Raw genomic sequence first — 22,626 nt, 5'->3', positions numbered from 1 at the left:
ATCATATTTAACTAAGGTTAGCCTAACCTGGTTAGTAAAGTTCCCCTTTAAGACCTTGTGGTCTACAGGGCAGATGATGTAAAGGTCATCTGTTTCTGTGGCCTACGGTTAACAAGGGTGTCATGTGGCCAGCACAACTTTTCCCTAACTAATGTCAGGTACCCATTAGAGCTGGGTGGACTCAGAGGCGCCCGAAGAGCCTGAAATTAAAAATCCCAGTCTTCACCAGGTTTCGAACCCCGGTCCCCGATTCGGAAGCCAGGCGCTTTACCGCTCAGCCACCGTCTTGAAATGGGGCAGAATCTAGTGTGGCTAATAAAGCCAATTCTAGAGCGGCAGACTTTGCCAGCCAGCTGATAACTCTTTCAGACTGTTTTGCCAGCTATACCTCATAGCCTGGTTTGCCAGTGAACTGGCTTTTGGGGTTGGCTTCTAAAATTAGTCCGTTTCTTGCAGTTAGGGTTTTTAAAGTTATTTCTATAAACAAAAATAGTAAAAAGAAACGAAACCTTCCTTTTTTAAGCGTCTTTATGCAATAATCTGGATTGTTTTTTTTTTGTTTTAATATTATTTTAATTAGTGTGTTGCTTAGCAAACATAAACAAACATGGATGCTATGCCTTGATGCAGTGGTGTTAGTGGTAGGCCTAAAAGATTAACGGTAGCACAAGCTACTCAATTGTTTTTAGCTTTAGAAAGTTATAGTGATAGTGAAGATGATTCGACATATTTGACAGAAAATCATGGTGTAGATGATAACATTGTGAAGAAGAAAAGAGCTAGATCTAGATGATACTGTGGTTGACTCAGATTCTGACAGTGATAGTGGCAGTGAAACTAACAATGATGGGACTGGTATTATTGCTACAATTCCAGAACCAGATTATTTTAGACCTAGATCTAGTGGTAATAATGATGGGTGGCAATGGGAGAAGGTTGCTGACAATTGTCCTGTCAGTACTGCCAATACATTTAGAATGTCCCAACCTTCTAAAAGTGGAGTCAATTCTGAGTTATAATTTGACAAGAGATTCTACAAAATTTGATGTTTTTACCAGGCTAGTAGATGGTTGTATCATGACCTTTTTAGTTGATAGCATAAATGATTATGCTAAAATTGTGATTCAAAAACACAATCCTCCTACTGTCAGGTCCACTTTTTAATAATTGGACAGACACAAATGTTGCAGAAATGTACAAGTTTCTCACAGTTTTTATTTCGATAGGTCTACAAAACAAAAAGTCTGTCAGGGACTTTTGATCTAATAAAGACATATTATCAGCCATGGTTTAATACCATGTTTACAAGAGCTAGATTTGAGCTCTTGTTCTTTAGCATGATGCATGTAGGTAAAGCGGTCTCAGTCGGTAAGGATAAAGTTGAACCCTTCGTAAAGATGATGTGTTCAAATTTTCAAAAGGCATTTTATCCTTTTGAGGAGATTGCTATTGATGAGATGGTGATAGGATTTAAATGCAGGTTTGGACCATTACAGTACAACCCTAGTAAGCCTGAAAAGCACCACATAAAAAATTATGGCCTGTGTGATAGCAGTACAGGTTATGTAATAAATCTTATTACTTATTATGGAAGTGACACTTCTTACTCAGACTCATCAAACAGTATTACCAGCCATGCAGTCAAAATATTTGATACCCTTCTACAACCACTTCAAAGTGGGCATCATATTTTTGCTGATAGATATTATACGTCAACAGATCTCTTGGAATATCTAACTCAGAAAAGATTTTATTATACTGGGACAGTCAACTTGGCTAGGAAAAATTTCCCTGCCGAGCTCAAGAAGCAAAAGCTGCGTCACAGAGAAACTCAATTTTACAAGTCTGTGGGCAGTATAGATGCTCTTTGTGTGGCATGGCAGGATAAGAAAGCTAAGAAGCCTTGCATTATGGTGTCCACAAAATCAACCAATCGCATCATTAATGTGCAACAGAAGCGCAGTGTTGTCGAGAAGCCAGAAATTGTTCATGACTACAATATGATGATGAATGGTTGCGACAGGGCAGACCAAATGCTGTCTTATTATTCTGTGCATTCTAGAAAAAGCATGAAATGGTGGAAGAAAGTCTTCTTCTGGATATTAGAAATTGCACAGATTAATGCCCTCATCATTTATAATGCCACACAGGTTATATGTGACCAGCCTTCAAAAAAACTTTCTTTAAAAAAATTTAAAGAAACTTTAATTGATGGTTTAGTTGATGCTGCCACTGCACTGGGTGATGTTCCCAGACAGGTGAAAGTGAAGACTGTTAAAGCTGACAGCGAAATAGCACCTGGGCCTCATCTTGTTCATTATGAAGAGAATGATCGCCCTTGTGTCTATTGCAAGAGTCAATCACAACGGAAGCGCACTAGATTCTTTTGCTCAGGTTGCCCGTCGCAACCTCGGCTCTGTGTGAAACATTGTTTTCGTCTATACCATGAGGATCAGGCAAAACAATAGCTTTCGAGTAGTGGCAGTAGCCTCAATGTAATGTAAATAAATGTATATATATGTGTGTGTGTGTGTAAAATGTAAATATTATTCCTATTTCACTGGATATTGTTTTTTTTGCCAAAAATTATTTCCAATTGAATTACAACTCTACGCGTCTAAGGTAATATCTGTTTTATAATCTTCACTGCATGTTTAAGTGTTGTATATCAAATTATTCAGAAATGAATCTTCTTTCTAATTAATAAAAAGTATTGAGTCAAAATGGTCAATACAAAAAAAAAAAGAGTATATATATATTGATGTTATTGCAAAGAAAAAAAATCTGCGAAAAAAAATTGACTTTGATCTAAGACATGAAATTACAAATGATTTACATGTAAGAGAATAAAGAAAGGGTAAAAAGGAATTCTTATGCATATCTATGTAGTTTAATATATAATTTATGGTGACTGTAATAATAAAGAAATTAAAAAAAATTATTTTATAACAGATATGGAAAAAAAAGTAGTTTAATTAAAATTAATGCGATTTAGAAAAAAAATTAAATTAAAATAAATAAGCAAGAAATTAGGGAAAAAAACTTGATTTATGTTTATCAAAATGAATTTACTTTAAAATGAGTACAAAATATACTCTTTCAAGCAATATTATGCATTATATATTATGTATAACAAACCTTGACAAAAAATTTTTTTTTTACTCTTTTATTTTTTTCCATCCTATTCAACCTGTAAAATCATCTATAGAAATTAAATAAACTACAAAAAGATTAAAAGAGTTGTGTTGGTGAAGATCTTTGCTTTAATTTGAAATATAACTTTATTTATCTGTGATTTACCGTTTATGAGATAAAAAAATATTTTCATAACCCTAGTGTAAACAAAAACTAGTAGCCATTTTTGCCCGTATCCATTGCTATTTTAGCAACAGGCTGAAAGAGTAAAGGGGGAGTAAGTGGAGGTCAGGGTTGCCATCCCCTTAACACAAATAGAGGTTGTGGCGACCACTGTAGTCCCCAGTGCCGTTGTACTAAGACGCCAAGTCAGCGGATTTTTTCCATGAGCATCTCGTGACACAGTTGTAGACCCACAGGTAGCCATGGTTTCCAACACATAGTCTTTCTCAGCTTCATCTGTAAGGTATGCCCATGAAGCATCCTTGGAATGTTCATCCACCACTACATCAGGTTTCGTTGGAAATAATTCACAACCTTTCAAGTCACTCTCACTGATGTGGTCAGAGGTACAAATTTCTCTTAAGTTCAGATCTTGTAGCTGGGTTTCTTGGCATGGGCATTGTCCACGCAGGGCGCCGTCTATACGGTTCCTACAAAACCTACAAAGCTACAACTACACCTACAAAACTACACCTACAAAACTACAACTACAAAACTACAACTACAAAACTACAACTACAATTACAACTACAAAACTACAACTACAAAACTACAACTACAAAACTACAACTACAAAACTACAACTACAAAACTACACCTACAAAACTACAACTACAAAACTACACCTACAAAACTACAATTACAAAACTACAATTACAAAACTACAACAACAAAACTACATCTACACCTACAAAACTACACCTACAAAACTACAACTACAAAACTACACCTACAAAACTACAATTACAAAACTACAATTAAAAAACTACAACAACAAAACTACATCTACACCTACAAAACTACACCTACAAAACTACAATTACAAAACTACAATTACAAAACTACAACAACAAAACTACAATTACAAAACTACAATTACAAAACTACACCTACAAAACTACACCTACAAAACTACACCTACACCTACAAAACTACAATTACAAAACTACACCTACAAAACTACAATTACAAAACTACACCTACACCTACAAAACTACAATTACAAAACTACACCTACACCTACAAAACTACAATTACAAAACTACACCTACACCTACAAAACTACAATTACAAAACTACAATTACAAAACTACACCTACAAAACTACAATTACAAAACTACACCTACACCTACAAAACTACACCTACACCTACAAAACTACAATTACAAAACTACACCTACAAAACTACAATTACAAAACTACACCTACACCTACAAAACTACACCTACAAAACTACAATTACAAAACTACACCTACACCTACAAAACTACAATTACAAAACTACAATTACAAAACTACAATTACAAAACTACAATTACAAAACTACACCTACAAAACTACAATTACAAAACTACAATTACAAAACTACAATTACACCTACAAAACTACAATTACAAAACTACACCTACAAAACTACAATTACAAAACTACAATTACAAAACTACAATTACAAAACTACACCTACAAAACTACACCTACAAAACTACAATTACAAAACTACAATTACACCTACAAAACTACAATTACAAAACTACACCTACAAAACTACAATTACAAAACTATCTTATCTTATCTTATATAATACAGACGTTACTTCAAAAAAGAAGATGATTACGTCCTACGCGTCATGCATTTAGTCATGCATATTAACCAATGACTTAAATTCTGCCAAGTCACTGGTTTTCCTGGCTAGCTCAGGCAACCCATTCCATGCTCTAATAGCACTAGGGAAGAAGGAGTGTTTGTACAAATTTGTCCTAGCATATGGTACGAGGAATGTGCATCTAGTATAATCAATAACAGAATACTTCAAGTACATCTGATTACACATGCATCCGTTACAGGTATTGCCTATACCTGTAATCCTTTGTTCTATTGTAAAGAACAGTGGGAGAATATTTTTGTCAAAGCCTCAAACTTGATTAAACTGTATCAGCACACAGGCACTACAATATTTGGTAGAGCTGTATTGATAGTTTGGTCATTCCAAAGATTGTCTATTTAGCAAACATTACAGAGCCACCTCCTAAATCCATAAACAAGCTGAACAAATTAATTAGATGCTTTATATTTAAAACACTATTAGGAACATTAGGCACACCACACTCATTCAGAACAAAGATGATGGGGGGGGGGGGGGGGTTAAACTTACAAGATGTTAAAACAAAAATACATTCACTTAGGCTAAAATGTGTATGTCAAAGGCTAAAATGTGTAAGTCAAAGGCTAAAATGTGTAGGTCAAAGGTTAAAATGTGTAGGTCAAAGGCTAAAATGTGTAGGTCAAAGGCTGAAATGTGTATGTCAAAGGCTAAAATGTGTAGGTCAAAGGTTAAAATGTGTAGGTCAAATGCTAAAATGTGTAGGTCAAAGGCTAAAATGTGTAGGTCAAGTAGTTAGAAACACAACAAACTTTTACTTGACAATTTACTATTATGGTTTAAGATTAAGTAGTCTTCTTCCAATACACAATGATAGGGCCTACTCCTCACTATTTTGGTACAGCTAGTCAGCGTATACTCATCCATTTTACAGATCTATCTCAAGAATTTTACCTGGTTAATGAACATATAATACACAACAAAACCAAAGAATCATACACAACACTGAAAAAGCTGTTACAAGAAAGCCTAGTGAATAGGATTAAGTGGGGGAGAGTTCTTGGGGTGACAGAATTCAAGGACATGTTTAGAAACCTACACAGCAAACTTATCACACCAAAGGCTAGAGAAATCTTATCTTTGGGATGACCCCTATAGCTAAAAAAAAACGGGCAAATGTCCATGAATGTAAATTATGTCATCTTGAAAATGATAACAACGAGAAGCATATATAGATTTTTTTGGAATGTCCATTATTTCTCTAGGTTAGAAACACTGCAAGAGACTTGTTGGAAGCTAACTGTGGCAACTATAATGTGAATCGAAACTGGTATATTGTTTTTTTAACAAGTTGCCAAAACTGAAAAATAAAATGGTTCATAATTTCAATTTGATTATTGTTTCTAAACATCGGAATCTTGTTTGGACTAGCAGGCTCAAAGCTTTACATAAAAAATAAGGTGTTTGATCCTAATTACTTAGAATTAACTTTTAGGAAAATTATAGCCTATTGATTTTAGGGTAGAGAATTATTTAGTTTGATTTTTAAATGGTTTTACAATACTCATGTTGTGCTATTTGTTTTAAAGTAGATGAAAAAAAAGTGTGCTTGTTTGTTTATAAATGTATGAGGAGTATGTACCGTATTTGTGGCTCTGAATAATCTACCACATCTGATGGTTTAAATTCAGAACTTATTTGGTATGTGGGTGCAGTCATGCATGTGTTAGTGTGTAAATAATTTTTAAAAAAGCCCATAAAAGAGGCTGGAGGGCCCCCCAAAAAAAGAGGCATATAAGCCCCCCCCCCCCCCAAAAAAAAAAAAAAGAGGCAAAGAAAAGAGATCTAAGGCCCATTTTTCTTCTTCTTCTTGAAACTGTCAGGTAGAGTTGAGCCTTCGGCTCCGGCCGTGTTCTATAGGTATATATTATGCAAACATCTAAATACGACTTTTTATTTATTAAAATTAGAAACAGAATGACCCTAAGACTGCTCCTATTGGGTTTACTATCAATTGGTGTTGATTTGTTTGTTTTCCATTATAAAATCCGGAATCCATTATTGTTATTTTATTTATTACTAGCCGGATATGACCCGCGACCTCCTAATCTTAAGGTAAATCTACTGAATTGATTTAGATCTATGTCAAACTTGGAGAATTCACATTACAAAAAAAAAAATTGTCTCGAAAAGAAAAGTAGAGTATGAAAATAAGTTTACCCATTCAGTCGACATATTCATATCCAATATAAATTACTGTGAAAACGGGTTTATTTTTAGGGCCCTTCGGCAGTGGGAGGGACATCAAATAGCCTATAGTGATAATAGTGACTAGTCCTATACACTACTTACGGTCTCCGCAATGATCTAAGGAACTTTTATGCCAAGTTATATCAAGATTGGTTAAACGGTTTTCATTTTTATTCGGGACATGCATACATACATAGGCCTACATACATACATACGCCTTGCTTTCTGCGTAGGACGTAATCATCTTTTTTTTTTTTTTTTTTTTGAAGTAACGTCTGTATTATATAAATAAGATAAGAAATTTAATTATATGATTGATCCAAACTAATTGATACAATTACATTTAATACCTTGAAGCTTTTAAAAAAAAGTATTTTATATGTTTTAATTGTTCATTTATTGTTATTTTGAGTTTTTTCGCCTTTGTAACTGGTTTACCATGAATAAGACAAGTTATATTTTATTTTTATTTTTTTATCCGAAAAATAATAAGAAAAAAAAAAGATCAGAGTTGTTTCCCATACCATAGAACTCTCCATATTATAGATCTAATCTAGTTACAATTATGTAATAGAAGATTCTATATTAGAGTCTAATACTAATTATAGTAAATATTATTATTAGCCTGCTATTAGGTCTATAATATGTATAGAATCTAGGTTTATTAAATATTATATAGGGCCTATTTATACTTATAACATTTATATAATCTAGATTCTAGATAGATCAATAATCTATCATTCTAAATTCTATGTCGTCAGTGTCATTCAACTGATTCAAGACATTCAAGTCATTCATTCAATTCATTGTAACTGTTCAGACTGTTCATTGAATTAATGTCAATGAATTGAATGAATGTAGAATTTAATGACGTAGACTAAGTCACTAACCTTTTCATGTCATCATCATGTCATGTCGCTGTCACTCACTGTCTCTGTGTGATTCTTAGCGGTCACTGTGAATTGTGTGTGTCTAAAACATTAATTTTTTAAAGTATTCAAGTATTGCATTTGTAAGTTGTTACTCAACTCAATTGTACCGTATTTTGTATATATAATCTAGATCTAGTGTAAATTCTAAATCTACTAGATCCAAATCATCTAGTAAAATCTAGTTACCTTCTAGAGTCTATATAGTAATATAGATCTAGTATATATTCTGTGTATTTACTTTTGAGAAGTTGACTTGAATGCGGCTCAGTTTCTGTGATTACACATTTACTGTGTAGTGACAGTATCAATGTAGTGTATGTATTACTATTAGTGTGAATTCTGTGATTGAGAAATAGATAGATCTAGCTCAGTGATTCCCAAAGTGGTCTATAAAGACCCCCCTCAAGGGTCTACAAAGACTTCCAAGGGGTCTATGAAAGTGAAAAACAAATGGGGTCTATGATATATATATATATATGGGGATCTATGAGAATGAATCTCATTTGAGAAGGTCCTGATTTTAATTTTGATTTCACATCAATGAAATTAAGTGAACAAATATATATATTACCTAGAACTCAGTATAACTTATTATAGGCTATCCTTTACATTTGAATCCTATTATTTCATTAAAAAAATGTATGTAAATTTTTATACATATACCTCATTTAAATATCTTTAAAATAATAGTCTAAAGTTAAGTAATATTTAGCATATACTTATAGCCGAATCTAAATATGACAGCAGTGTTAATTTTTTAAAATTTGGCTTTTTCCTTGTCGAACTTATATTACCAAATGTGCCTTTTATCATACTTTTATGTAACAAAGTTTATGTAATGACACTATGAGACCACCTAAGCTGGAGAATCATTTGAGAAGGTGCCATCCTGATAAAATGATTTTAAATACTTTGAAACAGTTGATGCTAAAGTTGAGAAAAGACCAACAATGGACAAAATCTTTGCTTTCACATCAAAAAGAGAAGATAATGGTTTGCAAGTGTCTTATTATTTTTTACTTATTGTGAAATTTGGAAAACATCATGCAATAAGCAAAAAAATGAATGATTTTGCTGAAGAAGTTTTAAAAACTATTTTATACACTGACCTGCATCTGATATTATTAAAGAATTAATCTAAACAGCAAAACAGTTCAAAGGCCTTTTGATGAAATGAGATGTGACTTTGAAAGCTTCTTGTGTAATTATTTGCAAACAACTTAGTTCATTAAGCAAGTGGGCAACCAACCATAATGAAGCTTTTATATTGGCATTAGCTCACTCTATTATGAATCAAGAAATCCAAGAAAAACTTCTTTTTGTGAAAACTGATAAATGACAATAAAGGCATATCAATATTTAATGTTGGAAGGTTTAAGTTAAAGAGAAAGCAATCAAATATATAATATAGTATATCAATGGTAATGAATGGAGCATTTTTCATGGTAGAATCCTACTGTGGATAGTATACCTGAAGTGTTAGAAATACCATGAGTAATCCAGCTAAAAATCTGAATTGTGGATTTGTCACACCACCATTTGATATTGTGACGGATTGGTTTAGAAACATTAATTGAAAAACACCGAGTAAAACAAATAATGGTGCTGCACGAGAAAGACGAGTTAACAATTGAATTATGGGATATTGGTCACTTGATTAGGACAGACCAAATGGACAAGTTAAGTAGATCCCAGAGATATGATAGAAGACGGACGTGTCTTGTATTTTAGATGAAAATCTAATTACCTATATGTTGATGAACTCACTGGGATTGTAATATTGTTTTGTATAAAATATTCTATATGCTGTTTTGTGATGGCTAAAGTGACGAATTATCTATTATAAATATTTGTGTTAATAAAACCATGTCTGCTATGCTGGAATCTGTTGATAAATCTACATGTTGTAGTCTTAGAACTCAGTAAATCTATAGATTCATACGCAACAACAAATCTTGCACGTGTATAAAGATATTTAATCAATAAAACAAGAACATTATAATAATACCAGAAGAGTTATCTACAACACACAATCTATGTATTATATATTGACAAAATACCAGATACTGAAGTCCTTCGAAGAGCGGGTCTGAAAAGCATCCACACAATCCTGATGCAGTCCCAGCTGTGATGGGCAGGACGCGTCTGCAGAATGGAAGACCGCCGCATCCCTAAACGACTCCTGTATGGCCAACTAAGCAAAGGAAAGCTCTCGCAAGGTGGTTAAAGAAAGCCCTTCAGAGACACCCTCAAAGTTTCTCTGAAGGCGTTCATCGTAGACCCAGGCACCTGGGAGACAGAGGCACATGACAGAGCATCATGGCGTCGTGCTGTGAAAACTGGCACACAGATTGCTGAAGAAAAGTGAACAACGCTGGCAGAAGAAAAACGCCAGAGAAGAAAAGCAAGGCCAATGACACTAACTCCAGCTGGAATAACCTGCCCAGTGTGCAACCGAACATTCGAGGCTCACATAGATCTCACCAGCCACATGAGGAGGCATAAAACCCCAGTGCAAAGCCCTCAGCCTCCTGGATAACAAAGTGGTCATCATCGAACCACAATGGACAAACTATTTATTATATATAGATCTATATGTCTATGCTAGTACTAGATCTATCAAATCTTTTAGTTTATAAGTGTAGAAATAAGTGTTGGTTTGCTTGACAGTATTATACTATATATTATTATACAGTATTATATAAACCATGAAGTACTTCTAGCTCTAAACACTTTCAGTTCTTTCTCTAAATATATTTATCTTACATGTAATGATTCCATTGGAAAAACTTTTTGTTCTTGTTTACTTTGTAATACATTGAATTTAAACTAAAGCTCATGCTATCTTTTGATATATTTTATAGTGCATCTTTACAAAATATTCATTGGGGAAAACTAAAGGAGGTTGGTCTTGTGCTGGCCCATAGACAGGTTACTATTACCTTTTTTTTTATAGTGCATCTTTCATGTTATAGGGCTGGGGTTCAATCTCGTCTGTGAACCTGTCAGGGAAAAGGTATCTTGGAGAAAGTTTCTGTGCTCCATTTCAGGACTCAGCAAATACTGCTTATCATAAATCAGGATTTGACCTGGAGCTTCCTTGACTAGTAGCCAAGTGATATGTTTTCTTTTTGCGCTGGTATCCTTTAAGACTTATTCTAAAGTATAAGACAGCAAACAAGTTTGTATAAAAATGAGTATTTAGGACTACTATTTGCATATTTTATTATTTCTCAAGACACAATGGGTTATTAAGAAATTTTTTTTTGCCCCAGAATTCCATGCTGCGGTTAAAAAAACTAATCAAAATAGTTCTACTCGGAGGTGTTTCCGGAGGAACATTCTATTTAACATGTGGTAATGACCTTGACCTTACTTCCTTTGGTGTGGTTAGATTCGGTCGAGCAGCTCTAGCAGTAAGTATATATCCACATTCTATGTCTGTACTTAAACATATATATCTGAGATGCTATGTTTCTGGTTTGTTCATTTCAAAATGGCTTGTTTCTTAAATGTTGCTATCAAGATGGTATGTTTTTTTAATATGTTTTCACCTGTTTAGCTGTGTGTATGTGCTCTGGGCTGTTGTCTCAATGAATTGCAGCCTTTAGATTATGTTTCTGATTTAACTTATTTAATTTGATTAGGTTGTATAGCTTTAGACTACAAACTCTTGTTTGTTTGTAGGCTGTGTGTATAGCTGTAGACTACAAACTTTTGTTTGTTTGTTTGTAGGCTGTGTGTATAGCTGTAGACTACAAACTTTTGTTTGTTTGTTTGTAGGCTGTGTGTATAGCTGTAGACTACAAACTTTTGTTTGTTTGTTTGTAGGCTGTGTGTATAGCTGTAGACTACAAACTTTTGTTTTTTTGTTTGTAGGCTGTGTGTATAGCTGTAGACTACAAACTTTTGTTTGTTTGTTTGTAGGCTGTGTGTATAGCTGTAGACTACAAACTTTTGTTTGTTTGTTTGTAGGCTGTGTGTATAGCTGTAGACTACAAACTTTTGTTTGTTTGTTTGTAGGCTGTGTGTATAGCTGTAGACTACAAACTCTTGTTCTCCAAGTATGACAAGTCACATCCAGAGTACAGTCATGCTCTTCACCAGGTAAGTAATCTAAATATCTATTAACTTTTTTTTTTTCAAAATGTAAGATTGGCTTGAAGAATAGTTAATTACTTTAAGATAACAGTATAAGAACAAATTTTTGGAAGCAAATCAAGTTATCAATTTCGAACAATAAAGAGCATCAAATTCAGTCAAGGCTCACACAATGAAAAAATGTTTTGTTTCAGTAGTGGGATATCTTTTTTATTTTTTATTTTTTGTTTAGTTTTTTTTTTTTTTGGTTTTTGTTTTTTAACTAGAGGAAGGGCAAAATGAAATTATTTTTTTTTTTTAGTCTGTGGAAAATAATAAACTTCTAGTGAAGTCAGAAAAGATTTTTTTTTTAGTCTGGAAAATAATAAACTTTTAGTGAAGTCAGAAAAGATTTTTTTTTTAGTCTGGAAAATAATAAACTTTTAGTGAAGTCAGAAAAGATTTTTTTTTTAGTCTGGAAAATAATAAACTTTTAGTGAAGTCAGAAAAGATTTTTTTCTTTAGTCTGTGGAAAATAATAAACTTTTAGTGAAGTCAGAAAAGATTTTTTTCTTTAGTCTGTGGAAAATAATAAACTTTTAGTGAAGTCAGAAAATATTTTTTTTTTAGTCTGGAAAATAATAAACTTTTAGTGAAGTCAGAAAAGATTTTTTTTTTAGTCTGGAAAATAATAAACTTTTAGTGAAGTCAGAAAAGATTTTTTGTTTCTTTTACAATTTTGTTTCCCCAAATAAATTTGTTCATGTAGACCTTACTTCAATGGATGTTGCTACTGGATTATAACTATTCTTATGTAACCCAACTTGTGACCCTCTGCCAAAACTTAAGATGAACTAAGCAGCAACTATAATCTGTAAAAGTATTTTTTTATGCTATTATGTTGTTTGTGAAAAGCTCAAATGATACTGTTGATATTTAATTACCTCTGATAAACTCTGGCTATATACAGGTCCATTTAAAGTCTTCACTACGTCTGAGGAATATGTGTTGTAAAAATGGAGGTGTGTTTATTAAAGTTGGTCAGCACTTGGGATCATTAGACTATCTTCTCCCAGAAGAATATGTTCAAACAATGAAAGTTCTTCATAATCAAGCACCACAGTCAGATTTGACTTTGTTAAAACAAGTCATTGAGGAAGACTTGGGCAGAAAGGTAGCTAAATACCTTTTTTTTTTTTAAATCTTCAGAACAAGTTGTTTGTTTTTTTGTTTCTGCTATACATTGTTTTTTGGTGAATGAAAAAAAAAAAAGAGTTTAAGGTTTTTCCTTTGCCGACCAAGTCGTTTTATTTTTACATCCATCCCAGTGGCGTTACAACCCATGGAGGGCGCCGGCCTGCTTTAGCACATCTTTCCGTTCTGATCTATCCTGTGCTTTATGTCTCCATGCCTGGACTTTAAGCTGTTGTAGATCTGCCTCTTCGTCATCAAGCCCCTGTACTCATGGTCTGCCTTTTAATTTTTGCTAGTGAACAATCTTTGCTCCTCTGTTCTCTGCCATTTTTTTTACAGCTTAAAAAAATATATATATAATTTTCAAAGAATATGTTAGTAAACTATGAAACATTGCTTTTTAAAAAATTGTTTTGTATAGCAAATCTTTCATGCTTGCCATGCTCAGTGCACTTGATCTAATCTCTTCTTGATCGCAAGGCCATATCTGGGAGAAGATTTCTTTACTGTCTTTACCCGCTCAGCAAGCACAACTCTGCTCGAGTCAGGTTTTGAGCTCAAGCCCCCTTCCCTCCTGATAGATACCCTATCAGTTTTTAACTCTCATCCACACATCCCCCACCCCTTCATTTAACTACCACTCTTTTTACTTTGCTAGGGTAATTTGATCTTATCATAAAGTAATTAATTTTACGTTATTCTATATAAATATTAACTTTAAGAATAAAAATTAACTTTAAGAAGGAAGGGAAAGAACTCATTTTCAAACCTAACAGTACCGGCATTGAAACCAGTTGATGCTAATATTGATCTGATGACAAATTGCTATTTTTTGTTGACTTGTATCATGAAATCCATCACTATCATTTAGATTGTGTTACAACATTGCCACAATTTTTTCCATTGGACTTGAGAGTATCTATGCAGTATCTATTTAGAGATCATTTCATTGTTCAAGAGTTTTATTCCTTAAAAGTGTTAAAGAAATATAATATTTCAATCATAAAACATTCAGTTCTGATAGACTATCTGAGAAAAAAACATTTGTTTATTAGTGTGTGTGTGTGTCTGCATGTACAAATAGATGACTTAGGTTTATTTATTATTTAGGTTGAAGACATCTTTGTTGAATTTGATCCTATACCATTAGGAGCTGCCTCGTTGGCTCAAGTTCACAAGGCCAAGCTGGCTAATGGGCAAGTAGTAGCTGTAAAAATACAACATCCGAAAGTGAAGGCTCGATCCTATGTTGATATCAAAACTATGGAGGTATGAATTAAGAGTACTTGAATTTGAGTACTTGAATTAGAGTACATGAAATAGAGTACATGAATTAGAGTACTTTCATTAGAGTACATGAATTAGAGTACTTGAATTTGAGTACAGTTTGTTTCTTAAGTTTGTTTTCCTGGCATTTAGTGTAGGCTGGGGTTTCCTCAGGCTTTTTTATATAATGCTGACCTACTCCTTTGTTGAGAATGTGCCCACCTTTTTGAAACCATAAACCATATCCTCTTTGAATACCCCATCTTAATCCACCTTACTAGACCCTACTACCAATTCAGACCAACGTTACGTAATCAACGATCTGTATGGCAGTGCTGAACATCTGAAGAAAACAGCACACTATAAAAAAAGCTGATAGCTCAGCAGCAGAAAGTTAGCTAGCAGAAGAAGAAGATTAGTGAATTCAAAATGTTTAGGTTGTTTATAAGAGAAGTATCGGGTGGTGAAGTAGGAAACAAGCTTAGAGATAGGTTACCCAACAAGATAGTTTACCCAGCTTGTAACCAGCCAACAAGGCAGCTAGCTTATTTTATGTAAAGCGGAATGAAATAGATAGTTTATATGGGTAAATCTAAATGGGATGGATAGTTTGTGTAAACTTAACAAAATAATAGAATAGCTAGTTATCGTATCTAAATCTGAATAGATTCCTTTAACTGAGTGTTTAAAAAGAATTTTTAACAAAAGCTTAGTCTTAAAATTGGCTTTAGTCTCCTTTAAAAAAAATTCAATTACATTTTATGCCCATCTAGATAGTACTTAGATTACTTACTGGCTTGGTGAGCATGAATCATTGTTAGTATTTTTTTTTCCTAGCAGACAAAGGACAGGTTGATTTTTGTTTAGTCATAGTCTAGATCTAAGTCTCTTTTCACAAATTTTTTTATTTCTTTTTTTTTTTTGTAGTTTCTTGTTCATGCTTTGGGCTGGGTTTTTCCAGACTTCAACTATATTTGGTTAGCAGAGGAAACCAAGAAAAACTTACCAGTAGAACTTGACTTTTTAAATGAAGGAATGAACTGTGAGAGAATTGGGAAAATTCTGAGTCCATTTAAATTCTTGAAAGTAAGTTTCAAACAAAGAGATTAACACTGTTATTTTCATTCACAACTATGCCCATTATGTTTATATGTATTTCTTCTTATGCTATGACATCATTCAGAGATAAATGCATGCACAACAATGGCTTCCAGCACTAAAAGGTATTATTTAATAGCTAATAAAATACTCAAGACACAAAGGTAAAAGCACATTTCTTATTCCATATGCTGGGACAAATTTGTTCAAGCGCTCCTTCTTCCCTGTAATTTTTATATGTTAAAATGCATTGCTCATAAACTGGATAATCTTGCACATGTAACTCATGACAATAATGTTAATATGGGAAAAAAAAATTATGAAAAGAATACACATATTTGAATTAATGTGGCACATTCTTTTAGCCATTTTATTTTCTTCTAATTAGATTTTATACTACATCTAGTTATATAGTAAAGTAAAGTTTCCCTTTCAAACCTTGCGATCTATGGGTCACATGATATTAAGGTCATCTGTTTCTATGGCCAACAGTTAACAAGCAGGGTGACATCTGACCGCCTTTACTTTCCCCAACTAAAGTCAGGTACCCACTAGAGTTGGGTGGACTCATGGGTGCCCTCAAAATCCCAGTCTTCACCAAGATTCAAATGCAGGTTTGGAAGCTAAGGGCTTCACCACTCAACCACCACGCCCCCATAGATCTAGTTTTATATATATATATATATATATATATATATATATATATATATATATATATATATATATATATATATAACTTGATAAATATAAAGGAACTTCAATTTTACCTTTCACTTAACATTCTAGAAGACAGAATTTTAAAAATGTCTGAGCTTTGTAAAAAAAAAAAAGGTTCATTTTCTATATGCACATAAACACACTAATGTTCAAAATAGCAAAAGAAAAGAATTTCTGGTTTATCCGCAGTGTAAACGGTAAAGTAAATTGTAGCTGTCAGATACTAAGTGGTAAGTTGTTAGGCTGCTGGGATAGATCCAGTAGGTTGGACACAATATTTTAGCATTGTGCTATCAATAATCCAGATAATTGTGGCAATGGCTGAGATAGATCCAGTAGGTTGGACACAATATTTTAGCATTGTGCTATAAGAATAATCCAGATAATTGTGGCAATGGCTGAGATAGATCCAGTAGGTTGGACACAATATTTTAGCATTGTGCTATAAGAATAATCCAGATAATTGTGGCAATGGCTGAGATAGATCCAGTAGGTTGGACACAATATTTTAGCATTGTGCTATAAGAATAATCCAGATAATTGTGGCAATGGCTGAGATAGATCCAGTAGGTTGGACACAATATTTTAGCATTGTGCTATAAGAATAATCCAGATAATTGTGGCAATGGCTGAGATAGATCCAGTAGGTTGGACACAATATTTTAGCATTGTGCTATAAGAATAATCCAGATAATTGTGGCAATGGCTGAGATAGATCCAGTAGGTTGGACACAATATTTTAGCATTGTGCTATAAGAATAATCCAGATAATTGTGGCAATGGCTGAGATAGATCCAGTAGGTTGGACACATTATTTTAGCATTGTGCTATCAATAATCCAGATAATTGTGGCAATGGCTGAGATAGATCCAGTAGGTTGGACACAATATTTTAGCATTGTGCTATCAATAATCCAGATAATTGTGGCAATGGCTGAGATAGATCCAGTAGGTTGGACACAATATTTTAGCATTGTGCTATAAGAATAATCCAGATAATTGTGGCAATGGCTGAGATAGATCCAGTAGGTTGGACACAATATTTTAGCATTGTGCTATAAGAATAATCCAGATAATTGTGGCAATGGCTGAGATAGATCCAGTAGGTTGGACACAATATTTTAGCATTGTGCTATAAGAATAATCCAGATAATTGTGGCAATGGCTGAGATAGATCCAGTAGGTTGGACACATTATTTTAGCATTGTGCTATCAATAATCCAGATAATTGTGGCAATGGCTGAGATAGATCCAGTAGGTTGGACACAATATTTTAGCATTGTGCTATAAGAATAATCCAGATAATTGTGGCAATGGCTGAGATAGATCCAGTAGGTTGGACACAATATTTTAGCATTGTGCTATAAGAATAATCCAGATAATTGTGGCAATGGCTGAGATAGATCCAGTAGGTTGGACACAATATTTTAGCATTGTGCTATCAATAATCCAGATAATTGTGGCAATGGCTGAGATAGATCCAGTAGGTTGGACACATTATTTTAGCATTGTGCTATCAATAATCCAGATAATTGTGGCAATGGCTGAGATAGATCCAGTAGGTTGGACACAATATTTTAGCATTGTGCTATCAATAATCCAGATAATTGTGGCGATGGCGGAGATAGATCCAGTAGGTTGGACACATTATTTTAGCATTGTGCTATCAATAATCCAGATAATTGTGGCAATGGCTGAGATAGATCCAGTAGGTTGGACACAATATTTTAGCATTGTGCTATAAGAATAATCCAGATAATTGTGGCAATGGCTGAGATAGATCCAGTAGGTTGGACACATTATTTTAGCATTGTGCTATCAATAATCCAGATAATTGTGGCGATGCCGTCCCTTTACCCTCTTTCTTCCTAATTTCTTAGGTTCCTGCAATCTACTGGAATCTCTCATCCGATAGAGTCCTGACCATGGAGTTTTGCGAAGGGGGAAAAGTGGACAATGTCCAGTATATGAAGGAGCACAACATTTCTGTGAATCAGGTAACATTTTCTCAATTTGTTTTTTTTTTCCCCCATTTTTTTTTTAAACAAAAAAGTAACTTAAAAATTGATACCAATAATTGAATAAAACAAACAAAGAGTGTATCGTAGTTTAAATTTGTTGTTCTTCATGGTTAAAGTGTGGCTCTGTATGTAGATCACCGAGCGTCTGGGCCAGCTGTACAGTCAGATGATATTTGTAGAAGGCTATGTCCATTGTGATCCACATCCAGGCAATGTTTTAGTTCATCCGACAGACTCTGGACCTCAGATAATTTTACTGGACCATGGACTTTATCAGGTCAGTAAAAGTAATGTATGCAATGGTTTCTCAGGTTTGTCAATGCGGTAGTTTTATATCATTCCAGTTAGACTTCAATTAATCATGGGGATGTCATGACTATATTTGATATGATGGTGACTAAATTATACTTGATATGTTGGTGACTTGATTATACATGATGGTGTTTCAATCATATCGGCTTCTTGTCTTATAAAATACAGATGTTACTTTAGAAAAGAAGATAATCGCAACCTAGGCATTTCTTGTGTCAATCTAGTCATGCATGTTAATCAATGACTTTTTGCCAAGTCATTGGTTTTCCTGGCTGACTCAGGCATTCCATGCTCAGGCATTCCATGCTCTAATAGCGCCAGGATAGAAGGAGCTTTGATTAACATGCATGACTAGATTGACCAAGGAACACATGTAGGACGTAATCATCTTCTTTTTTGAAGTAACGTCTGTATTTTATAAGATAAGATAAATAGCATTTTAGTTTTATGTTCTTGTTTGATTTCTTTTAATAAACCCTAATGCTTTGCTTGATTTGTTAATAATTTCATTTATAATTGTCATTCCTAGATAACTTTTCATTTATTATTACTCCTAGATATTTTGAGTTTTTAAGTCTGTGTGGCTGGTTTACCATGAATAGAATAAGTAGTTTTATTTGCTCTAGTTTTTTTTCTTACTCTTAATAGCTGACATTTTTCTGGGTGTAAAGACATGCGCCAATTTGATTCACATTTCTGTAATTCTTCCAATTCTTTGGAAAATTGCAATATCTTGTGTTGGTTTTATTGTTGTATATATTGTGCAATCGTCTGCAAGTTATCTGACTTTTGTTCCTGGACTAATGCAATTTGGTAGGTCATTTATATAAATTAGAAATAGTAGTGGGCCAAAGACTTTTCCTGAGTTTTCTATTATTGGTGTTGATTTGGAGCCATTTCTTATTAGAGTTTGTTCTCTTCCTAGTAGAAAATCCTGAATCCTTTGATGTAATGAACCATTAATGCCAAAGTATTTTAGTTTTTTATGTAGGCTATGGTGGTGAACTTTGTTAAATGCTTTAGAAATACTCTCATTGATAGTGTTTTAATTAGCTTGAATTTAAAAAAAATTTTTGTGTCTAGACTCTGACTGATGATTTTCGAATGCACTACAGTAAGATGTGGTTGGCTATGATCAATGCAGACGTGGAAGGCATGAAGACGCATGCTACAGCTTTGAACGTTGGGGATTTGTTTGGTTTGTTTGCATGCATGCTGACGGCAAGGTCATGGAAATCTCTTACTGAGGGGATAGATAAAAAAAAATTAACACCAGAAGAGGTAAGAAATCTTTGGTTTCAGACATGCCTTTGGTTTCAGACATGCCTTTGGTTTTAGGCATGCCTTTGGTTTCAGACATGCCTTTGGTTTCAGGTATGCCTTTTGTTTCATGCATGCCTTTGGTTTCAGACATGCCTTTGGTTTCAGACATGCCTTTTGTTTCAGGCATGCCTTTGATTTCAGACATGCCTTTTGTTTCAGGCATGCCTTTGATTTCAGACATGCTTTTGGTTTCAGTCATGCCTTTGATTTCAGACATGCCTTTGGTTTCAGACATGCCTTTAGTTTCAGGTGGAGATTTAACAGCAGAAAACCACACCAGTAGGAAGCCCTCTATTTATGTAATTACTGTACTGTGAAAAAACCTCTTAATGCACTGAAGTAAATGAACCATAGATAGTACTTGCACTTAATAGACCTTTTTTCTTCTATCCTGGTAGCCATGAACTTATAAATTACAGACATCAAAAACTCAATTCATGTCTTATCTTATAGTATACAGATGTTAGTTCAAAAAAGAAGATGATTCGTCATGCGTCTTATTGTATTTGTGTTAGTAAATAGTTAACCTTTGCTAAATCATTGGCAACTCTTGCAATGTTCTAATTGTACTAAGGAAGAAAAAGTACTTTTAGGAGTTTGTCCTATTGTAAGTGGATGCTTGGTGGTATATGTATTTCTAGTCCAATAGATCTAGGATTTCTAATTAGGTAGAGAGCAAAGTATTATCATAAATGGATCTAAATAAAAAGTAACTCAAGTCTTCCCTTGAGAAAGTTTGTGGGAGGAACACACAGCGTTTTTGTCATTCCTTTTTCTCTTCAACTCATGAAAGATGATAAAAAAAAAATGTCCCTTTCAGACCTTGTGGTCTATAGGGCAGATGATGTAAAGGTCATGTTTCTGTGGCCTACGGTTTACGAGGGTGTCATGTGGCCAGCACAATGACCAACCGCCTTTACTTTTCCCCAACTAACGTTAGGTACCCATTAGAGCTGGGTGGACTCAGAGGCGCCTGAAGATCCTGAAGTTAAAAATCCCAGGATTCGAACCCTGACCCCGGTTCAGTAGCCAAATGCTTTACCGCTCAGCCACCACACCTCCTATGGAAGATGATACATTCCCTCTTATTGTTCAGTAATACCAAATAAAGTGAAGCCAGGAGCAGTTGAAACAATAGACCTATTAAGTCCTTCTGATGTCTTCAGTTCTTTGTGTCCTTCTCTACTAAATAGTCTAAACTGGTCTTCCACGTACCTAGGCAAGTGATGAAATCTCCTTTTAGAAAAGTGCATGTTTAGTGGAAAATTGACCAAAAAAAGATTATTTCCTAATGACAAGTTTATTAAGTGGAGAACTAATGACACGTTTTGTGATGTTACAGAACATGCAAATCAAAGAAAGCGTGTCCAAGTACTTGATGGATATTTCAACCATACTGAACAGGGTTCCTCGACAGATGTTATTGCTGTTGAAAACCAATGATGTCCTGCGAGGCATTGAGCAGTCTCTCAAGTCACACCCTGGCTCTGCTTCTTTTATGAACATGTCGCGATGTTGTATCAAGGTTAGTGGAAACATCCGAGTTCATTGTTTTTATAGATTTTATATGATAAGCTTGGGTATCGGGCTAGTAACATTTAGAGACATTTATGTTAAGGACCAAGGCTGGTAATGATACATATTTATGCAAGGCCAGTCCTATTGTGGGGACCTATGCGAAACAAGATTGCGCAGGTCCCAGTATGTGCGAAGATTAGCATAATGTCAAAATTAAGATCTTGTATATAGAAAATACATTAATCTTTGCAATAAATTTTTATTAAAGGAAAGCTGACAATCATCCATTTTTCAGGAGATTTTTTATGAGTTTTCAGGAGATTTCCAGGACTTTTTCATATATTTTGCAATTTCAGGAGATTTCCAGGAGATCCTGGAAAATCTGGAAGCAATGGAAACCCTGTTATTATATATAAGTGATAATGGTTTAATTTTAAAATTTACACCTAGAATTAGCGCAGGGCCTAGGTTGCTGTGTCCTAAGGCCCGCCCTGTATTTATGGGAGGCAAGATTAGTCGAATGAACTTCAAAGTGCTGGACATTATCCTGTAGCTTCTATTTTGTCTTCCCAGGCAGTGACTGATTGGGAGCTGAACTTGTGCCACAGCTGGCATTGTTACATTCGTATCAAACTGTATCAAAAGATTCAACTTGCCAGATTGTCTCTCTATTCTGTGTACCTGTGGTTTACCTCATCTACTTTAGCTACTTTGACTAGAAAATATTGGTCTCCTGCTGTCAGCTGATGGCTGTTTTAATGTAGTTTTGTTAGTCTATTGTGAGTCAGCTGATGTCTGTTTTAATATAGTTTTGTTAGTCTATTGTGAGTCAGCTGATGTCTGTTTTAATATAGTTTTGTTAGTCTATTGTGAGTCAGCTGATGTCTGTTTTAATGTAGTTTTGTTAGTCTATTGTGATTAAAAGAATAATTTATTAAAAGAATATTTCAGCCTGATT

At 34.1% G+C, this 22,626-nt stretch overlaps 1 protein-coding gene across 5 annotated transcripts; it reads left to right on the top strand.

Moving 5' to 3' along the window:
- The first annotated feature begins 572 nt into the window (after nucleotides 1-572).
- Nucleotides 573-22,624, top strand: LOC106067515 (aarF domain-containing protein kinase 1-like). Of its 5 annotated transcripts, none has more exons than XM_056023513.1 (11): nucleotides 573-641; nucleotides 11,416-11,556; nucleotides 12,164-12,247; nucleotides 13,191-13,394; nucleotides 14,525-14,683; nucleotides 15,608-15,766; nucleotides 18,375-18,491; nucleotides 18,649-18,792; nucleotides 19,911-20,108; nucleotides 21,493-21,675; nucleotides 22,242-22,624. In XM_056023513.1, the coding sequence occupies exons 1-11, from the start codon at nucleotides 612-614 to the stop codon at nucleotides 22,413-22,415; spliced, it is 1,593 nt and encodes a 530-aa protein (XP_055879488.1). In that variant the 5' UTR covers nucleotides 573-611; the 3' UTR covers nucleotides 22,416-22,624. The 5 variants fall into 5 exon arrangements, with proteins under 5 accessions (XP_055879488.1, XP_055879490.1, XP_055879486.1 ...); XM_056023511.1 differs by lacking the exon at nucleotides 573-641 and adding an exon at nucleotides 2,034-2,622; XM_056023514.1 differs by lacking the exon at nucleotides 573-641 and adding an exon at nucleotides 7,797-7,815.
- Nucleotides 22,625-22,626: the final 2 nt, after the last annotated feature.

Source organism: Biomphalaria glabrata, chromosome 3 (assembly GCF_947242115.1).
Source record: "Biomphalaria glabrata chromosome 3, xgBioGlab47.1, whole genome shotgun sequence".
Classification (NCBI taxonomy): Eukaryota; Metazoa; Mollusca; class Gastropoda; family Planorbidae; genus Biomphalaria; species Biomphalaria glabrata.
Note: the sequence above shows the minus strand (reverse complement) of the source record. Positions and strands in the feature narration are given on the sequence as shown.